The sequence below is a fragment of the Beta vulgaris genome, chromosome 3, assembly GCF_026745355.1.
Source record: "Beta vulgaris subsp. vulgaris cultivar EL10 chromosome 3, EL10.2, whole genome shotgun sequence".
NCBI lineage: Eukaryota > Viridiplantae > Streptophyta > Magnoliopsida > Caryophyllales > Amaranthaceae > Beta > Beta vulgaris.
In genome coordinates, this window is record NC_079204.1 from 51,598,341 (window position 1) to 51,619,398 (window position 21,058).

The 21,058-nt window shown below is 36.4% G+C and overlaps 2 protein-coding genes across 3 annotated transcripts; both read right to left on the reverse strand.

Moving 5' to 3' along the window:
• Nucleotides 1-1,672: 1,672 nt before the first annotated feature.
• On the reverse strand, nucleotides 1,673-7,958 carry LOC104889401 (eukaryotic translation initiation factor 3 subunit E). Its single transcript, XM_057393170.1, has 8 exons — nucleotides 7,627-7,958; nucleotides 7,384-7,538; nucleotides 4,356-4,585; nucleotides 4,149-4,268; nucleotides 3,630-3,849; nucleotides 2,636-2,778; nucleotides 2,119-2,256; nucleotides 1,673-2,002 (listed from the first exon to the last, which is right to left on the reverse strand). The coding sequence occupies exons 1-8, from the start codon at nucleotides 7,832-7,834 to the stop codon at nucleotides 1,903-1,905; spliced, it is 1,314 nt and encodes a 437-aa protein (XP_057249153.1). The 5' UTR covers nucleotides 7,835-7,958; the 3' UTR covers nucleotides 1,673-1,902.
• A 1,190-nt stretch (nucleotides 7,959-9,148) lies between these two features.
• LOC104889402 (hypothetical protein) lies at nucleotides 9,149-21,000 on the reverse strand. Of its 2 annotated transcripts, XR_789558.3 has the most exons (12): nucleotides 18,939-21,000; nucleotides 18,281-18,520; nucleotides 16,351-16,480; nucleotides 15,481-15,633; nucleotides 15,174-15,376; nucleotides 14,912-14,981; nucleotides 13,422-13,628; nucleotides 11,885-12,105; nucleotides 11,047-11,125; nucleotides 10,711-10,854; nucleotides 9,614-9,971; nucleotides 9,149-9,429 (listed from the first exon to the last, which is right to left on the reverse strand). XR_789558.3 is itself a non-coding variant. In XM_010674614.3 (11 exons), the coding sequence occupies exons 1-11, from the start codon at nucleotides 20,735-20,737 to the stop codon at nucleotides 9,813-9,815; spliced, it is 3,405 nt and encodes a 1,134-aa protein (XP_010672916.1). In that variant the 5' UTR covers nucleotides 20,738-21,000; the 3' UTR covers nucleotides 9,149-9,812. The 2 variants fall into 2 exon arrangements, 1 of the variants encoding a protein (XP_010672916.1); XM_010674614.3 differs by having other exon boundaries at nucleotides 9,149-9,971.
• Between the last annotated feature and the right edge of the window lie 58 nt (nucleotides 21,001-21,058).

Here is a 21,058-nt window from a genome sequence, read left to right on the forward strand (position 1 = left end):
TATCGACGTAGTTGGTAAAATCTTATAAAAGGTGGAGTTCGAATCCTCTAGAGTTTTAATGAAACTCTACAAGGTAGAGTTGTATTTGAACCGTACATTTTAAATCAAGACTTACCAAGAAAACATAGATTCGGAGATCGTAATTCTATTTTTATCACTTTCTCTAGTGACTCAACCAAGAAAATTAAAATATAATGGACCGAATATTGTGTAATCAAATTTAACAATTGTAACTCTGGTTTGTAACAAAACTTTGCTCCTAATTTACAGGAAAAGAAAAAAACATTTGGAAAATATATGTAGATACAAATCAAACAAGATAGTACATGCCAATATCTTTTCTTATGTATAATTATAAATCGCGTATGATGATCAAAATTATTTATGTTAATACAATCAAATGGTAAAGTGTGTATATTAAAAAAAGGCTGAGAAAGTATATATTCTGATTATATTATACATTAATAATATTTATTATGACAAAATAAATAGATAATGACTGTAGTGTTGATATAATCTGACCACAGATATCGAATTTTGCTACGTTTTGGTATAATTTTATGTATGGAGTATTCAAGATAAACACCAATTATTTTCCTAAAAGCTTAAATGAAGACATTATGGACGACAGAATATTCATTTGGCACTATCATTCCCCATAACCAAGGATTCTGTCCTCATCATGATAAAAAGGTGTAGCATCTAGTTCATCAATATCATAGAAATTTTTTATCAACTTTGTAGACCAATACTCATCTCGAATATAGCTAGTCAAATTATTCCATGGTTGGGAGTTTGGGACCAATTATCTATCTTCTACTCCGTCGATAATCTAAGATTTACTTGTTACATACGGAGTAGAAGTTTACTGTTTACACGCTTTTTCAGCGAGGTAAAAGTAGATAGAAGTACAGTAGACAGGACCATGGCCCAAGATAGAGTGAAAAAAGTGGTAATTATAAAGTAGATGAAAAAAATAATTAATATGATTATGTAATTAAGTTAATAGGCTCAAAACATGTATATGTAAAAGAATTACTATTGTAAATTAGTTGTACCACTTTAAGTTAATAGACTCAAAACATGTATATGTAAAAAAATTACTATTTATTGTAAATTAGTTGCACCACATTAGATGAAATGCTAAGCAACTTATTTTGTGTAAGATCATTTTTTATTATACTCCCTCCATCCCCTAATATAATTAATATAGTATTTGTTTTCTTTTTAGACTATTTCCAAAATATACTTTTTTCCTTCAATATTTTCAATTTCGTATTAATGAAAATATGAAAATTTGATATTATAAAAACACATTATAGCGAACCTAACAAGATTCTATCTAGTATTTTTCTTATATATATTTATGAAAATATTTGATCAAAGATTTTTAAATTATGACCTCAACAGAGAGAAACAAACAGTATGTAATAATAATACTAATAAGACGGAGGGAGTAGTACTAGTATGAGATCACAGTCAACATCATCATATTATCAAGCGTATTACTATATGCAAAAATTAATCTTCTGCCACCTTATTTCTATCCACACAAACCTGCTACTCAAAAATCAATTTAATTTAAGCCCTTTTGAAGTGATATAATCTTGTACCCAAAACTTTTCAGCTATAAAAAATGTGCGCATGAATTGAACAAATACCGGACAACCAATTGTAACTCAAAACTGCAGTAAGCATCATAAATTAACCAAAGGAGACTCATTAACAAAATCAGAGAGCTATTCCCGGCAATATCCAATTCTCCAAGTTCAAGAAGGTATTGCTAAGGTAGAAAACTAATGCAACAAATTTATGAGATCTACACGAACTTTTTTGACCTGAAACAATCAGTGATCACAAAAATCAAGTACAAACCCCCACAGCAGCTCCCCTATTGATAATCTACCTCGCTACTTGTGGCTGTCCTTGCTCAAGAAGTTGGCCAACTAATTTGTATGTACGCCCCGACAATCCTTTAGTGTGATCTATGAGCTGCTCATACCTGAAAGGTCAATCAACGAACATATAAATTACAAAACTACAATCTACAAAAAGAAAGGGATGAGAGGGGGCGATAAAAATGGGGGGGGGGGGGGGGGGAGGGGATTTTGTTCTTACACATTAGGGTAATTAGATTCCATCACTATGGTGCCCAACTTAGAGTCAATCTTCGCATCGAGCTTAGAAGTGCGTATGAGGGTCATAATCCACCTCTCTGCTTCCTCATAACTCAAATTCAATTTCTCAGCAAGCACCCTGACAAATAAAAAATTTACTCAGAAGAAAGAATTTCAAAATAATTTATTCATCACGGTAGTCCATACAACACTCATATAATGCAAGCAAAAAGTGCCGACACAACAGAATTCTGCAGCAATAACTTAACATATTCACTGATTGTTGTTGCACTGTAGTGTACAGCACATCCAAAACATTAAGTATCATCAAGTACTGCAAGTTTGCAACAAACTTCAAAGTCAAGCAGCCAGCCACGTCGTGTACTCCCGCAAATTACCCTCCCCTCTCCTTTGAAGATTAGTAAAAATTATCATCTACCAAAAGATTACAGGTCAAGACTCACGCATATCATTATATTCCTATAACATGATAGGCAAGTCATAAAGCATGAACATACCCCAAGTCTATGCGCTGATGTATTTTGCAATATGTTTCACAAATGAAGAGCCGGGCATTTTCAAGGAATTCGTCCCTTAAGGGAACAGTAGTATAGCTGCCTTCCTCAACTCGTTTTCCAAGGAATGGATCATTTAGTATGACCTGGACAAAGCATTAAGAGCATAAAATTAGAAGTGTAGGCAGCACTGAAATAAATAGGGCAAGTAAATACCATAAAAAATTAATCTAGATTAAACTCCAATGCAAATACTTAAAAAGTCTGTTTTCTAACTACAACAAGCTACTGTGAATTTGACCATGAAAACTCAAATTGAATCAGACTCCCTCGCTATGCTCATGAAAGAACGTAGAAATTCATGTAGATGTTGTTTGCGCAAAGCCAATACAATGAACATGAATTAGTTTGGAAACATGGTCATTATCATTCATTTCCACAGCACTTTGCATGGATAAATGAGAAAAAAGGAAAGGCACATGTACAAACCACCAAATGACATTTCACACTCTCAGCTTATTGTGATCGTCCTCCTAACTACTTTGGAAATTCCCAATAAAACAACCCTCCTTACTCGATATATGCATACAGAACAAATCAAAATCTCTTCATTCCCACTAGTATAACATACTATTGACTAATATTAACATGGACAATATAGCATAGAACTGAGTATACATGAGCACCCAACTCGTTTCCTACTATATCAAAGAAGTATATGAATACTAGCACATAAATAAGGTTGTAACTTCTACATAAGGGAATAGAAACTGTCTGATGGCAGCTCTAGGGAAGACGAACCTGAGAACAAAACATAAGTATGACAGAAGCCACAAAAAAGCATCAACAAACATGTACAGTTCATTTTATAAACTCCATTTTCAAAAACTTATGCTTGAACGTTCCGAACTAGGATGAGAAATTAAACCAAAGAAAACCACAGGAGAATGTGCGATATACAGCATGAAGTTTAGTCCAAAAGTAAGAAAATTCTTACCTCTTCGCATTCCCTCAACTTCTTTTGTGCCCCTTCAAAGTCATAATTAACATAAACACATGCCAAAAACTCTGTGATAGGATCTTTGTAAGAGTTCTGTTCCTGTTGGATGACCTTAACAAAATCTTTAAACTGAGGCCTTCTCCTTTTGTTGACAATGAAAGCAGTTGCAAGATAACGCAAAAGATGAGGAGCGTTTGTTTGAATAGCATTAAGATACCTGCAAAAGGCAAAATTCATTCATTTCAGGGATTATTTTGCCATATTATCCAAGGCGTATAAAGAGCTCTCTACTGTACTCAAAAGAACAAAGTAAAACAAACAATAAGCACAGAACATGAAATAACAAAACTTCTCCTCGAACCTGAAATTGGACAATACACATTTCTCATAATGAATCAGCAATGATTTCAAAGTAAAATTTTCTTAGCAGCAAGGTCCCAAAACCACATGGGGAAACCGAAACAATGAGGAAAAAAACACATAAGAAAAGAAGCACAAGTACAAAGAGAGACTTACTTGTCCTGATTAAACAGGTCAATTATCTGTGTCCTGCCATTGTCATGGTTGAAAAAGATAAATAAGCTCCAGTGCATCAGCCATATTCTATTCTGTACCTGATTCAGAGGTGATGTGAAAGCCTGCATACCAAATCAATCATCAGCAAACAACATAAAGAATGCTACAGATCCTATTCAAAACAAACAGAGAAGATTAAAGAAACAGGCCTTTGAATCAATTATCTCTTTCAAACGGTTAAGTTCCTCGAGAGCAATATCCCAGTTTTGCATCAAAATTTCTGCTGCAAGCTTTCCCCACAATGCACTGAGACTTCTTTCACTATTGGTGCACAGAGCTCTGTACTGATACAGAAAGTCAGCCGCACCAGAATAATTCCCACATTCAAACTGGAATTTTGCATACTGATACAATGCCTCAATCTGCTCTGGACCGATCTGATTAAAAATAACAAAGAGATCTAAGAATATGCCCAATATCACAATCATATTGCATGATAGCCAACGATTAACAAATAAACAATTGCTTAATAGCACTAAAACTGGTAACTGCTTTGTCAGTCATATATTCACCACGATAAGCCTTATACATGGTTCCATCTAATCAGAACTTCAACTAACTTCAGTTTCTATTTTAATTCAACATCACTTGTAAGCAAAGTCCTGTTAAAGGCGGTCTGACAATCAAACCGTCAACTAGTTAAACAAAAGCATAGAACTTCAAAGAACATTTGAAAAGTTTCAGAAGTTACACAGAAGTAATGAAATTTTAGATAACTACTCATAGAAAAGTAATTAAATGTTAAATGATCATACTTTGGGCATCAGCTAACAAAAACGCGCCATAGAGTTAATCTTGACACCTTACACTAAGATTTTTTTTTTGGGGGGGGGGGGGATGTTCATAGTAAAAGCACTTAATGAGAAGCTCGCAATTCCCAGAACACCCCCTTTAAAAGATATATCTCCTTTGTTCCAAAGTAGTTGCAAAATGGGGGAGATATTTGAGAATGTAGGAGTTAGTTCCCTATACCATGTCAAAAAGTAGATACATGAGAGGGAAAGTTATTGAAAATAGGCTATGTTACCTGGACTCGACTAGGAGTGTCGGGTATGGCCGTATGGGTATGAGTCCGAATATCTGGTGCGGCACTTCCAAAAATTCAGAACAAGGGGACTCTATCCGAAATTTAGACGCATGTACGATTATTTTTTTGGTGTTAAGGATTGGGTGTATAAATTTGAAGGAATTCATAAGAAAAAGGTTAAATAAACTGAAAATGGTATAAGAAAATACCAATATCCCTCCCACGTGATCTCAATTACCAAAAAGTAGTGAGAGAAAGAAAGCTTTTCATCTCTCCTTCCTTTAATTAGTAAAGGTAAGAAAGCTTTTCATCTCTTCCTCTCGAAGTAAAAAGAGGTTTTCATCGCTCCTCCACCGTTGCTTGAGAAGAAGCCAGCAACACTCCACGGCAGATGGAGAAAATCAAACCATTGGAGACGACTAAACTTCCCGAGCAAAAGCCCCAACATACTATGAAGAGATTCTGTATATTTTGACATAAATTATCTGATTTAGGGTTTACAATGAACCCTAACTCTTAAAAATTGATGCCAAGTACACTGAACTAGGTAATCCATTCCCTTTTCTCTCTTCATCTTTTTCTCCCTTGCTAGATCTAGTAGTAACCGAGTGCAAAGTGAAGGATCTGACCCGTACATCGTATCCATGTCGGTGTCGTGTCGTACCGATACTGGTATTTGGCAAATTTTGCCGAGCCCAGGTAACAGAGAAAATAGGCAGAGTGATAATTTAACTTCTATAAAAGGGTAATCTAGTGATTAAAGAACGGAGGAAGCAAGGTAATATCACATTTCCACATTTTTCACACAGCATGATGGAAGACGAATAGAGGACAAGATCTAATGCCAAGGCAATCAACTATTTATTAATCCAAGCTAGAACGAACAAGACTTGGACAAGGACTGCAATTTGTTAAGTTCACATATTGATTCCCGGTTGTGAATTTTTATGGTTTTATGTAGGGCAATAGTTTCTATTTTTTACCATAGGTTGCTTCTTCCTATTATTGATCCTCTGTTTACAATGTCAAATATAGTTCTGTAACCTTCAACAATACCAAATCTAACAATGAAAACAGGAACTAACAGAACAAAATAATCAAAAGGAGATAGAAACACTCAATTTATAGGGCTATCCAAGATCAGCCATGATTGAGTATTAGCAAGACATTACTTAAGGCTTCCCAAAAGTTCATTTGTAGGCCGGATGAAATGGAGTTCTCATTCAAACTAAAACATTTAACTCCTAAAACCCACTTGATCAGCCAGTATAATCAACAAATGTCGAAAACAAGTAAAATGTTTCAAATTCTACAAAAAGAAATACGTGTTTTTGGAAGAGCTGCACAGTCAAAAGGATTTTCTCTGCACACTCATGCAATGAAGGTGTTGACTCAGGTATGAGAAATCAAAGGTTTGACATTCTTTCTTTGCCTGCAACGGAGCTTAAGTGTCATGTACAAAATGCTCAATATCTATATTTCCAAGTCTACTGCAACACGAAAAACAGAGGTCAAAGAAATATCTCCTCTTCAGAGTCAGAAATTATTAAGCAGGTCGTTTCCGCCATTGCAGCACACACCTCATTCGAACAGCACAAGGAATAAGAACGAATTATACACACACAAATCATATGAGGTGGAACCGTGGAAGGCAGTATGTTAGCATATAAACTGAGCCTATATTATCCATATTACTTGGTCAGAGAATAAACTGAGCTTAGATGCAAACCTATAAAAACTCCATTTCACTATCCAGCGACATCAAATAAAACCAACACTTCAGAAAAAAAAATTCTAAATCGAGAAGTCTGTTTCTAATTAGCCAGATAGTCCACTAAAAACCCCAATATCTAAATTTCCAAGTCTACTGCAACACGAAAAACAGAACGGTCAAAGAAACATCTCCTCTTCACATAGTGAGAAACTATTGAGTACATCATATTCCGCCATTGCAGCACACACCTCATTCCAACGGTACAGGGAATAAGAACAAATTATACACACACAAAAATCAACAAGCTAAGCAACTAGAATTATCATTCAAGTGAATCAAATCAAACATAAAACAACAATACATGACAATCTTTCGATCATTCACACATCATTTTATAATTATAACAATAAGAACATGAAAAAATTGCAAATTACCTGGTAACGTTCTTGCAGCATCTGCAGATTATACTGTTTATCAGCTCGCAATTCCTGAACTTTATCTTCATTCTGAAGAAAAATAACCAAAGGAGCCGCACCTTCCTCCAACGCCTTCAAACTCGCAACAACTTCAACTCTCCTACCCACCATATCTACACTCAAAAAAAAAAAAATTCCCAATCAAACTCAAATTCAATCAATCGCATAAACAACAAAACCCTAGGAGAGAGAAAATCAGACCTTGAGGAACATCATCGGTGTGGTAGAGAGTCTTATGGATGTCCATAGCGTAGTCGACCATGTTAGTTTTGCTAAGAAGCTCGATCTTAGCCTTGAGAAGTTGTTCTTCTGGATAAAACTGACGTTCTTGGAGAAATTCGAGGAGAGGAAAGACGAGATGACGGTCGAGTTGGGGCGCGATTCTCGGGGTTAGGTCGTAGTTCGCCATTGTTGTTGCTGCTGCTTGCTACTTTCGCCGCTCTCTAGGGTTTGTAATACAGCAACGAAGAGGAGAGAGAGAGGGGAAAGAATATTGAGTGAGGAGAGTGAAAGAGATAGGTATGAGGAATGAGGAACGGTGTCGTTTCACTGATTGTGTGTTTTGAGTTAAGGTGTAAATTTGATCAATGTTACTCTAGTCTTGGTTTATTATTATTGGACAAAGGCTATGTTCGACAATAGCTTTTGCACTAGCTTTTAGTGTTTTTTGACTAGGTCAAAACACTAAGTATGGATTTGGCATAGTAGAGGTTAGAGTAGCGGTTTGAGTTTCAATATGTAGTGTTATAAATAATTTACACTCAAAAATTTGAGATTAAAATTCATGTTCAATTTGTTTATAAGTTTTTTTTGGGAAAATAAACGGGAAATTTATTGGATTAAATCAATAGTCGCTAAACAAGTGATACTTTGACGAAAGAATCCAACCAAACAATGTTGTTGTTTGGGTTACAATCCTAATGTACAAGTAAAAAAAAATTATCAGTCTAATTTAGTTTAATTTAGTGTAGTTACTTTTTTTTAGACTCAATCTATTATAATTTGATCTAAATTACTAAATTGACAATTTTTTTTGTTTAATTCTAAGCATAATTATCCCCTCAAAAAAAATATACTAAGTATAATTAAACCTCTAGTCAACGTCATATTGGTCTAATTATTTATTTGAAGCAAAAAAGAAAACAAATTTAATGATAACGTTACATAAATTGAATAGATATTACATAAGTTAAAATATAAAATGGAGAAATAAATTTGATAACATCATAATTTTGGTATAACCAAATTTATGTGGTTGAGGTGGGTGTGGAGGTTTAGTATGTTTAGACCTAGATTAGGTAATTCTAGATAAGATAAATATTAGGCAGTGGCAGATTCACAAAATATAAAATGGAGGTGCAAAATTAACTTTAACTTAATACTACAATTAGTAAAATATTACTATAGAAAGTAAACTAGTTCGTATCTCGAACAATAAGCCCTGGATTATTTACCAAGGCGCATTTGAAGTCTTCAAAAACAGAAATATTAATGTCATTAAATGTTTTTTTTTTTTAGCTTTAGACATGTCGAAAATGACTTTTCAATTTAAATTTTGGCCTGAAATCCCCACTCTTTAGCCTGAAATAGCAAGTTTTCGATACAAAATTTTGACCAAAACCCAACCCATGATCACCTCTTGTCTAATTAGTAAAATCATAATTTGATCGGGAAAAAGTAGTTCAGTTTGGTTACTTAGAAGGTAAAGTGAACAGGTTAAATCTAGAGATGTAAAAAAATGCTTTTATAAGTCAAATATATTAACCCCCTAAATGGTAGCATATAATTTTGTACAACTTCAATAATTATGGATGGACATGATAAAAATGTATACCCCATTGTGAACTGGAAATGGGGAGTATATTGGTTTACAGGCATAATTTTTATACCAACAAAAAATTGGCAGCGCAGGCTCACAGCTCTATTCGCTTTCTTGCCATCAAACTCGCCTTTATTTTCTTTTCAATCTTTACAATTCTTGCAATTGACGTAGCCCTTGGCCTCCTACAACAAAACGATGCATATATTCGTGAATAAAATCTGAAGCTTTTAAGTTAACCTTTCCAATGCCACCTTCCACAACCCATATTTTCTATCTTCTCATGTTATACACGCCAACACAAAAGCGCAGTACAAGCCAAGGAACAATGAGCAAAACCTCGCAAAAGTCGGTGTGTCGGTCAATTACCTCAAACTCTCTGTATAGGAACTCTTGGGTCTTCCATGAACAAGATATACAGTTCATGTATATCATTCTCCAATGACCAGCAGACTCCGGTTGCCAGCCAAGAGAAACACATTTGAAATCTTGGGAAGGAATGCCAGTGTAAGAAGAACCTGGCTCATCTTTACCAAAAGGCTCAACTAATCCACATGCGATATCGACGCTATCTTCTGTGTGGGTAGTAAGTTTTATAATTATCTTGCCAATAACGCCTGGTGCTGCTCCTCTCAAATGGATAGCCTTGACTCCTTGAATTTGTTCTCATATTATTGGTCTCCTTGAGCACCTTTCTCAAATCCTCCCCATCATCATACTCTTCACGCTGAGATAAGAAAAGGAAAAACAAAAAGGGTGTTTGAGATGCTGAAGATCGATTACATACCAACTCCGAAAAGAATTCTAATAAGATGGACGATATTCAATAAAATGGCTATAGAGACAAAATCAGTTGGAAAGTCCCAAGAAACGTTAACGTACGACTTGTGAAAATAGGCAGTCAGTCCTAGTAGAGTTGAATACAAGCGCGTCTTGGGAATCATATTCAATTGGAAATCAAATTATTAATTTAAGGGTTGATATGCAATAAACTATACTTCCCAAAATCATATTCAATCGGAAATCTATGAAAATAACATCATTGTTCGTTGTCATGAAATGTGTTTTATTTTATTTTATTCTGGCTTCCTGTTCAAAGCCGTTAAGCCTACATTGTAACGTTATTCTTCTTTCAGCCACATCTTAAAATCGAAAATTAGGAATTATTATGGCATTTTAACTTCAGCTTTTCATATAGTTCACCAATTCCTTAACTGAAATTGCGGCAAAAGACTACACCTTCAAACAATGGAATCATGAGTTCAATTATCTCCAAGATCCACAATTGAGTTTACCTATTGATGATACTAAAAAGATTAATGGTCAAAGGTGACTCAACAGTACAAAATGAAGGGTAGGATGCCATGTTGTGACTTTGTGAGCCAGTACAGAAGGTAACACCTATTAATAATATAGCATAATGGACATACGAAAGGTCAAAACTTAGACAAGAAAAAAATAGGTACCTTTGTGGGATCTGAAAGCACCGCATATGCCTCACCAATCATTTTAAAAAGCCGGTCTGAGTCCTTGTAAACTAACTCCGCAATGTCCTTCCAATAACGCCCTTCTTCTCCCATTTCACCAGCTTTTACTAGGGACTGAGCAGCCTACGTTCATACAGGACATCAATAAAACCAAAGTTCTCTATGACGATATCTCATCGGTTAAGAATGAAAACTATAAATTCCATGCAAGGACTAACAACACCAAAAATCACTCTTCTAAACAACGCTTATGACCTCTCAATTACTGAATTCCTAGACTCACGAAAACAGAATCAGAAAAGCAGACTGCAATACCTTGTCAGGGTGATGTCTAAGTGCTGCCTTCCTATAAGCCTTTTTAATTTCAGATACTGTGTCAGTTTTTTTGATTCCCCTGCAATGAAATTTGACGTTAAGTTTGAGACATTGAATGAGCTATAAGATACACTAAACTCTTCTCTGTCAGGCATCAGCAGAGCACAAAAGTCTTTAAGCATATCGTGCAGCAATTAAGTTCAAAGACGACGCACAAATTAAATCTACTTTAATTGTAGATGATCAACTCGAAGAGAAGCACAGTGGAAAAGAAACAGGTTCAAAGAAAATAAGCATTTATGATCAAGACTCACTTCTAAGAAAATTAAGATAAGCCAGCCGAGGCATAAGCAGAGCAATAACATGAAACTGCACAAGCTTCAACCATAAGTACTGCTCCAACAACCAAACCACACGGAGAAACGATGATTATACAGAATTACAGACATATAACCTTGTGATATTCTAAGGAACATTTCCATCTCACAGAGAACGGAAATCAAAGAAGAGAGTTCCTCAACAGCCCAGAATGTGAGGATGTGCTTATCTGAATGCACACAACTTCATATAACTCGAATCTTATCCCCACACGCCTCCCAAACCCCAGATCCCAACTTTGTTTTCCTCAAAGAGAGGAAAAAAACAGATTGGGTGTAAAAAGGAATGACAGAAATTATAGGCGGAAGTCACAATCCCCATGACGAGTCTCTTGGAAGTTTGACCCCAAGCCAATCAATGACTCCAAAACTTTAACCACTATCGAATTAATAGATATACACAAGCTCCAGTTTTAGATCCCGTTTGAAGTCCTTATCAAAGCATAAATTGAGGAACTTACAAAATGAGATAAAGATCCAATGGGACTTCTCTTTTTGCTTCTTCCTCCATCAGAGAAAGCCGCTGTTGTACTTGCCTGATCTCCTTCCCATTTCCAGAACCAGATTGTCTAGATTTTTCCAGAGATTGCTTCTGAAGAAGAGACAACAGTCTCTGGAGATCAGAAGCCGCTTGTCTGTAGTCTCTAATCATCTCATGCAAAGTTGCTCTTCTAGAAACAGCCTGTAGGAGGGAAAGAAGCAATGAGAAGTTGCGCAGCAGTAAATCTTATAAGAAACGGAAATTGTCAGCGTCTCTGGTAAGACTACTTGTAGGCAAGATTACAATGACAAAAGGTTATACATTAATGGTGCATGTAATTCAAAAATAAGTTACTAGTCACTATTTACGGTATAGCAACTTCCGAAAAGAACATATACCAGAGTCATAGGAAAAGCAATGTCACATTCGTAACATATATCAAAAGCACTCTAGTACACTGCAAACTGCAAGAAAACAGACAAATTGCGTATGTGCTGACAAGACACTGGCCATCATACAAGAATATTACCAATATAGAGCATGTCCAAATATAAAGCTATAATTCTAAATGGATACAACTACTCTGTCTGAACAATTAATTAAAAAAATACCTAAACCATTCCAATTCTAAATTTTAAAAAATTTTAAACACACCCCTTACACATCCGAGTTACATCCAGGAGAAGATATAGAGGCAAAGGCAGATTTTGATCATCCAGGTCTACAAGAAGAACAGTATCAAGGAGAGAACAGGTCTGTGTTCCAGGGCGGGCTTTGTTGCCAGTTCAACTTTTAAAGCCAAAGATAAGTGACTGTTGAAGTATACTATAACAGCTGGAGTTTGTCCCACACTTAAATTCGCATCGATTAGCCAAAACATAGTCCCACATGCCTCATAGTTATTATAGCACCTTGTACTGGCATTTAATAATCTATTTATTCAGTTTGGGCTCACATTCCATAAGTATATCACGGTCAAAAGCCTGTTGCTGTTTGGGCTATCACATGATGAGATCTACTGCATCATGTGTTTGGCTTGGGCCTTTACATGAGCATACATTAAAAGACTAAGAGTGAGACTTCATCCCACTTTGAGTATAAATGAGCTTGTGCAGGCATACAGGCAATATAAGTTGCTTCAGTGCTTATCCCTTTGTCAACAGGTCTGAGATAACAACTCACTCAAATTTGTAAGTGCTTTGGTAATTTGGGCTCATTTCCTGTGACATCTAACAATAACACTGGTAAACCTTAACCATTGCAATTGTGCGGTATCAATGTATACAAAGTAACTTTTCCGATTCATATTATGCTCATAATGAAATCAATCAGTCTTTTTTCGGTCATTTATAGTTTTCCACTTACACTTCTTCGCATATATAATCCTTGGGAGCCACACTTCCCCATAGGAGAGTGTATAACATGCTAGCAAGAGGACTATATTAAATCTAGGATCTTGGCCAGCACAATTCTTATGAAGATGATCAAAAACAAAAGACTGGAGAAGCTATTCCGACCTTGGCATAATTTTCATCGAGGGCAATTGCTAAGCTGCAATCAGATATTGCATCAGTCATTTGACCCAAAGCTTGATGTGCAGCAGCACGATTGCAAAAGCAGATTGCTGCAAATGGGCGAGATTCGATATTACTCAGTATTGCTGATGTATAATGTTCAACAGCCTCTGCATGTTTTCCAGAGTTGAATGCAGTATTCCCAGCACTCTGCAGCCAAGAAGCAACAAAAATAATGTAAATCATAGACCGTTCACAGCACATTACAATGTACAAGGAGATATTGCAGCCGGAAAAAAAAAAAAACATCAAATTATTCTAAAATATCATGATAAGGAAGCTCAAACACGAAGGCGGAAGAAAAGCAAGACATCATTAAAGTTGCCATGTCAAAATATAGTTCATATCCAATAACCTCAACCAACCAAGATGTCTTCTAGTATAAAGATGCAAAGAAGCACAGAGTTGGGAAGCAAATCATGGAAAAACTATGGTCTCCACGCCCACCCCCACCCCACCCCCACGAAAATATACACCCAGAATCCTGGGGTAATATACAGCTATATAACGGGGTCGCCAGACTCCAACAGAAATTAGACTGCAATACACTTTACAGAAGATGAAGATCACAAAAGCCCAAGGTAAAAGGTACTGAGAAAGATTCAGAATTTCCTGCAACAACCACTATACAGGAAGAATAATATAAAAACATCTATGTAAAAGAGATTCCAACTGAATCCATCGCCACTGTGCTAGTTCTAAGCTCTTGGTAATCTCAGCAGATATAGACGTAGACCAATTAGACAGCGAATATAACTGAGAACAGAAAGTGCTGACATGTGAAGAAGCAAAAAAGGATTTCTTGGTGAAAAAAAGGAAGCAGAAGGATTAAGAGGATCAACTCTTTTCATATTAGCAGCTACATGATAAAGACAGGACCCCAGGAGCATGGTGTCAAAACAAGGCTGCACCACCCATGTTGTTAAGGTTCTCAAATCTACCGGTACCGTAAAGGTGTAAAAACAGCATTTTGGGTGGGTTAAAGGGATATTATCTCGTGGTATGAGCCGGTATTGGCGGTATAACAACCACCCATCCCTGTTCCCGCATCACCGTCACTGCAACCGTGACCGGAACCACATTTTTGAACTATGCCCATGAGTAAAGGCTTTTGCTCTAATTAGAAATCTCTTCCAAACGAAAAGGTTTGCTGAATGATATACTTCCATATTCCTCAAATTCAACACAATAAGAGGGGACAGTGTCTAGTATTTATACCATCTATCACTATACTTTACAACTCGGAAAGGTTCTTCTAGTAAGCTTAGCTGAACAAAGCATTCACAATTTCACATACATGTACGAAATCCAAATTCCTCATCATACACCAATCCTAAAATTCATCCTAACTTCACAGGGGCAATGCAGCTCAACTGTTACCAACAAATGACCACAATATCACGAATATAAGAGGGAAGTATGTACACGAATACCTTCTGCTTTAACAGCTCATGTATCATGATAGCTAAAGGGTCTGATAGTTCCTGTTTTTTGTTCCTGAACCTACAAAAAGAAGTATATTAATGGAGTTTACAATCTACAACAAAATTGGGGAAAAGGAGAAAGGGGGAGACGAAGGGAAGAAAAGCTGCAACAAATTGAGAATTCAAGGCGTTGATAGATTTGAATTTCATAATGATCTAAAAGGTGTCAAGGTTAGATCTGCTATGAGAGAACATGACAGATTTTACTCACTCTTGCTTCTCTAGAAGATCACGAGCCACCTCAAGGTTTCCAAGATGAAAGTGGCACTTCAATTTTGTACGGTACCTCCACATTTTTATATATGAAGAAAAAGCATCAACCTCGTGATTTCCAGGCGCTACAGCAGTAGAGTTCTTTTCAGCAAAATCAAGTGTCTTCTGGCAAAGTGTTATTGCTTCCTCATGCTTAGATAGCTGAAAACCGACACCAAAAAATTGCATTTGCTAAGACCAAAAGTTGGCACAAGATTTATTTGATACAACATCAACTTGGAAAGATGTAAAATTGCATCACATACTATGCAAAGTGCCTGAGCTTTCATTTCAATTAGTTTCTCAGAGTATATACTTGTCGACATTGCTTCAATAATATATTGTAAGGCTTCAGCAGCAGCTTCAGATGTCCTAAGTTTCAAAAGTTCAGCAGAACGACTGATGAACTCGACCACTTTCTGCCAATCAAGGAAAGGTTTAGATATTGCAGCAAAATGACACAATTAGATGGAACATTGGAAAGACATAGTTCAAAAGGACAAAAAAGCTATCAAATTTACAGAGTTCAGATAAGTATGGTGACAAGGGCACAAGCAATAAAAATTGAGAACACAATAAAATACAAGATGTATTCTATGTTGCTCGGACTCTTGATTTCACCTCAAGTACCCGTGATGGATCCTCGACACTGGGACATGGGTGGGACACTTGGACACTTCGCTTTGGGCCAAAAAAAATTAAAATGTTCTAAAAAATAGCCGAGTCGGACACTTGAACACGTATCCGGACATGGATACCCAAGTCCGAGCAACATAGGGTGTTTTCATGCATAGATTTTATCATTTCTGTTATTTCACATACGCTCCTCTGCATTTGGCTTTCTAATATAGGTAGCTTGTCTTGAAATCTTTTTTTGTATATCAAAAAAGCATAACTCCCATTTTATAAGCAAAATTAGCCAAAGAAAAGAATAGTAATTATAATGAGTAAACTGTTGTTTATAGTTTGGACTTTGGAGTGAGAAGGCCAAGATAGACTTTTGTTAAAAAACCACATCCTACTCATGTGTCTTTTGCCTCTAACAGACCGTAACTAATTAACTGCAAGGAACATAATAGATAATGAAGCAAAAAAAATTGTGAGACATCTATAGCAAGACAAGATAACTAATCTACCTGAGACTTTTGAATCCCATCAGAGGCTGAAATAACGAGCTTTCTATCCAGACATAGAGCATTACCAGAGCTCATGCACTTGCCAAAACATTGCATGGCCTCCTCCACCTCTCCCAGCTGAAGATAGCAACTGAGACACCATATATAAGAATATAAATCAATTATGAGAAAAACACAATCAAACGATAAAATGAAATCTAGTTAAGTTGCAGCCAGTCCAAAGTTAACACCAAAAGCTGAGGCAAAGATAAAAGTGAGGAGTAAGAAGAATTTTGCCAATAAGAACTTTGACATATCTTATGGGTCACAACTAAAACGTAAAAGACACGACCATTAAAGCATAAAGCGAAGTCGAGGTAAAAAAAAAAGATTTAAAAGAGAAAAAGAAAAATCCAAGCAGAAGCATGACAACTGACCTAGTAAACTATACACACACTAAAATGTTGCATGGGTTTTCAATCATTGCAATTTACCGATGAACATGAAGAGGAGAAAAATGTAGGTTCCTTTTCTAACAAAATCTTCTGTTGGGAAACGAAGGGCTTACTGTCTACAGATCGGTAACAGCAAGCAATCTCGCAAGATCTTGTCTTACGTAGGTAGATGTAGATCTAGACAGAAGTGCTGTTCAATGACTGGTTACGACACAGATGCAGACAGATGTAGGGAGGCACTCTTTGTTTCTTGCTAATGGTATTGCAATGGTAAACTACAATTTAAAGGTTAGAAGTACGACAAGAGATGTGTCTCAGAATTTGATACAAAGGTTAAAGATATAGTGCAAGCCATATAAAAAATAAAAAATAAAAATAAAAACTCCTAAATTAAACACCACTTATCTAAAAGCAATAACAAATTCAAGTCATATGTTTACAGAAGTAAATTTAATGCGGGTCAAAGATTATAGAAATGAGTCATCAACAATAGACAACTCATAATCTAAAGGCTAAATTCTTCCAATGCATAAATGTTTAGGGGGGAGTATGTTCTGGCAAGTAAATTATGACCAAGATTGACAAGCTGTCAAGCTTCCTTGTTAGAGGGATTTTAGTCAACCTTTTGACTTTTAACTATTAACGTAGTCAGACAACGGAGAAAGATGTTTGATAAATGGCAAAATTCAGCAAAAATTGAAAAGCTAATCTGTAGTTTTGGCTCTCCAAAAATTAAATGATTATTCTGATCAAAAGCTGCATATTAGCAGTTCGTAGACAACATCTATATTTTACAAAAATCTCTATACACTTCTAGTGACTAAAAGTCTAAAACGGTTAATATAAAAAGCTAATATAACAAACTGGTCAGATAAGCCAAGTAAACTAGCAACTAGTTGCCAAGAAAACCAAATAGATATTTTATAAAGCAAATCATTTAATTCAAGCAAGTAGCTCAAAGAACATTGTTCATAAGCTCCAATGCCCTAGGGTAGATATAACAATCATAGGATTTTGAACAAACAAGCACAATCTCTAGTAAAAGCTACAATGTACACCAAGCAAACAAAGATTTATTTTCCCTTCTGAAAGTAAATCTTTCTGCTCAGCAATCAAGTGCTTATTACATGAAGGGTGTAATTGCCTAAACGGAGATTTTTGGGCAACAGCTACATGACCCAGCAAAAAGAAAGAAATACAAGAAGAACAACATCATGACCAATCATAATTAATGATTGTTGATGAGGAACAAAATAGATCATAGCTATTAGTGACAAACTACGACTAATTACGACTGTTGGTAATAAAAGGAAGATCCCCGGTCTTGGTCTTAACGGATTAGAGCAAAGGCTACATACATATTGAAACATGCAAACAAGACTGATACTTGTGTTCATATATTAATAAGAGAAACAATAAAATAAATCCAAAAATCACATAAGGGGAAAAATAGAACTATAGAAGTCCGAAAGAAAATTCAAACAGATAAGACTTACTTTGCAGCTCTTATATGCGCTCTAAAGAAAGTGGGATCAAGCTTAACTGCCATAAGACAATCTTGTATGGCTTCTCTCAACCTACCAAGAGCCATTCTTGTTGCAGCACGGTTACTGTAACAACGCACAAGAGGTTTAAAGGCAACGCCTGATGCATCACCTGGAGGAATGCAATTCACCCCCCATGTGTAGAAGTCCTCAGCTTTAGAGAGCTCCCCCTTTTCATAGGCTCCATTCCCCCTGGAGAAAATGATTATAAATTGTCACAAGCTACAATCACCATTAATAAACTGACAACTGTGTCACCAAAAGAAAGAAACACCACAAATAAAATAATTACAAGTTTTCAGCACGAGCTTAGAGTGTCATATTATATAAGTATCAGAAAATGATTTTTTACATATTAAAATTACATACTTTGATTTAACTCATGCTTATTTCAAAATCTGAACAAAATTAGTTTATCAATTACAGTTCGAAAATAGCTACCTTTTTTAATAGAAGATTTTATTTCCCAGAACATCTTACAAATAATTTAGGCAGGAACATATCTAAGAAGAGAGTGACATGTCTCGTCTCTAGTTTCCGCTTTAGTATATTGTAAAGATAGATCGATAAAACAACCATTACGTATACACCAATATAACAAAATAAGTACCTCCTTCGCCACTTCTCGCAGGCTTTTTCTGCAGAACTGAATTCTTCACACACCAACTCTTCACCTGCTTCAGTATCATGCTTATCCTTGCTTGCGGAGATGTTTCCAGCTACCCCCTGCAATTTACTGAGAAGAGGATTGTTGTCCAAGGAAGAACCCGGAACCATAGATGGACTAACAGATATAGCAGCTTTCATACGATACTTCCTTCTCTGTAAGCGTTTCGGGGATGAAACATTATTTTGAGCAGAACTTGAAGACGTGAATGTAAATTTCTCCTCACATCTACTAGCCTTGTCAGAACTGAATGAAGGCCGGACAGCATCACCACCAGTGCTGTTCAATTTTGAGCTAATACAAGCATCAGAATCATTAAGTTGTGATTCTGTCTGCACAGCAGATGAATTTCCATTTGTTACCTTAGCTCCACTAAGAGGAATATCATCATTTGTAGTATCCTCATAAGGTGAAAAATCCATGGGAGAATAACATTCAGATGCTTCTTGGCCTCCCGTAAGGCCTTCACTAGATGACGGATTTTGTCCAGGTTGCAGCTTAGTATGTTTCGACTGTTTCAGTTTTCCCTTCGTTTTCTTCAAATTTCTATCCTTCAAACCTCGAGTTCTTAAGTTAGACTCCTGCTTTCTACCTAAGTCGCTAACTAAATTTGCTGAGAAGGATAGTGGGGCATCAAAATTGGGTAATTTAAAATCCGAAAAAGACGCCTCACACCTTTCAGGCAAACCTGAAGAGCTGAATTCCACCTTCCTCTCACCCGAGGATGAGCATGCCTCGGGTTTAGCATTACCAGCTTCAGCATCTAAGCTTGAAAAAGAAAATGACGACGAAACCAAATCTTCTTTCCCTCTTGCTCCATCATTTTCAGCTGTAAAAACAGATGATTGAGAACTACAATCACCTATCTTACTGAATTTCCCACTATTCCCAAACACAAAAACACTATCATCAACATATTGGGATCCAAAACCACCCATCTTCCCATCATTAACACCTTTCCCATCTCCATTCAAATTTGCACCACACACATCACTTTTAAAAGGCATTGAACTTCCACCACACACATCCGAAACTCCACCGCCAGTCTTAAACACAAAAAACCCATCCCCACCTTTCAATACATCTCCCCTATTCAACCCATGTCCATTTTCTTCTGCAACACATCTTCCCTTCTCAATATTCAATTTCTTCAACCCATCCAAAACCTCGAATTCGGCCTTGTCTCCACCAGATATTACACTACTAACACCAATTTGATCCTTGTCAGTACCACTAAAACTAACCCCCACACCATCTGTGCTACTACATTCTTTTTTCCCTCCCTCATTAAAATTACCAACTTTATTCAATAAATCACTATTCCCACTACTCCTAACCCCAAAAAAATCTGCTTCTTTCACTACATTATTATTATTATTATTATTAACATCATCAACTTTATTACTCAAATTAAAACCCCCAAAAACAAAACCCACATTCTCAAACTGACTATAATTATTAGAACAATTTAGGGCAACATCATCAACAGTTTCAGAACTTACTGAACGAAAAGGGTTGATCCCAGCATCAACCGAGGCCGAAAAAGACGACGTCGTTTTGGAGCTCCTCCTCTGCTTCACCAACCTGGGCTTGGGCCGGACCGACGAAGCCCGGCCCATTGAAGAAGACGAAGAGCCGGTATTGAAACTACAAGAGTAAGCTGCGTGGGTCCCAGCAGCTTCAACGGTGGGGCCATTTTCCGACGGAGGTCGGAAACCTACCGAAACCGCCGGCGGAGACATATTTACCGGCGGAAATGCAGCATGCAATTGGAGGAGAGATATAGAGATATGGAAAATTAGGGTTTTTGGAGAGAGAAAGAGAAGGAAGCTTAGTGCAAAAGGAAGGAGAGAGAAAGTATGAAAAATGTGGAGTAGTTTTGGCCTTTTGGGGAAGGAATACCAAGTATTGAGAAGAAAAGAAGGTATTTGTTTGCTTGGGCTTAGCTTAGCGTGGCTGATTAATGTTTGTGTATTTGATTGAGTGAAGATCTCAATCTTCTTGCAAATTTTTAAATTGTTTGACGTTAGAACTTCTAAACCTTGGTTGGAGCCTAAATTTGA

Excerpts from the sequence above, each read along its gene's own strand:
- LOC104889402 (XM_010674614.3), bottom strand. The coding sequence starts at position 20,737 with ATGTCTCCGCCGGCGGTTTCGGTAGGTTTCCGACCTCCGTCGGAAAAT. Across the intron at positions 12,106-13,421 it reads TCGATGAAAATTATGCCAAG|GCTGTTTCTAGAAGAGCAAC; the intron begins GTCGGAATAGCT and ends TCCCTCCTACAG. Across the intron at positions 9,972-10,710 it reads TGCTTTCAGATCCCACAAAG|CGTGAAGAGTATGATGATGG; the intron begins GTACCTATTTTT and ends TTCTTATCTCAG.
- LOC104889401 (XM_057393170.1), bottom strand. The coding sequence starts at position 7,834 with ATGGCGAACTACGACCTAACCCCGAGAATCGCGCCCCAACTCGACCGT. Across the intron at positions 3,850-4,148 it reads GACCTGTTTAATCAGGACAA|GTATCTTAATGCTATTCAAA; the intron begins GTAAGTCTCTCT and ends TGCCTTTTGCAG. Across the intron at positions 2,779-3,629 it reads AGTTGAGGGAATGCGAAGAG|GTCATACTAAATGATCCATT; the intron begins GTAAGAATTTTC and ends TGCTTTGTCCAG.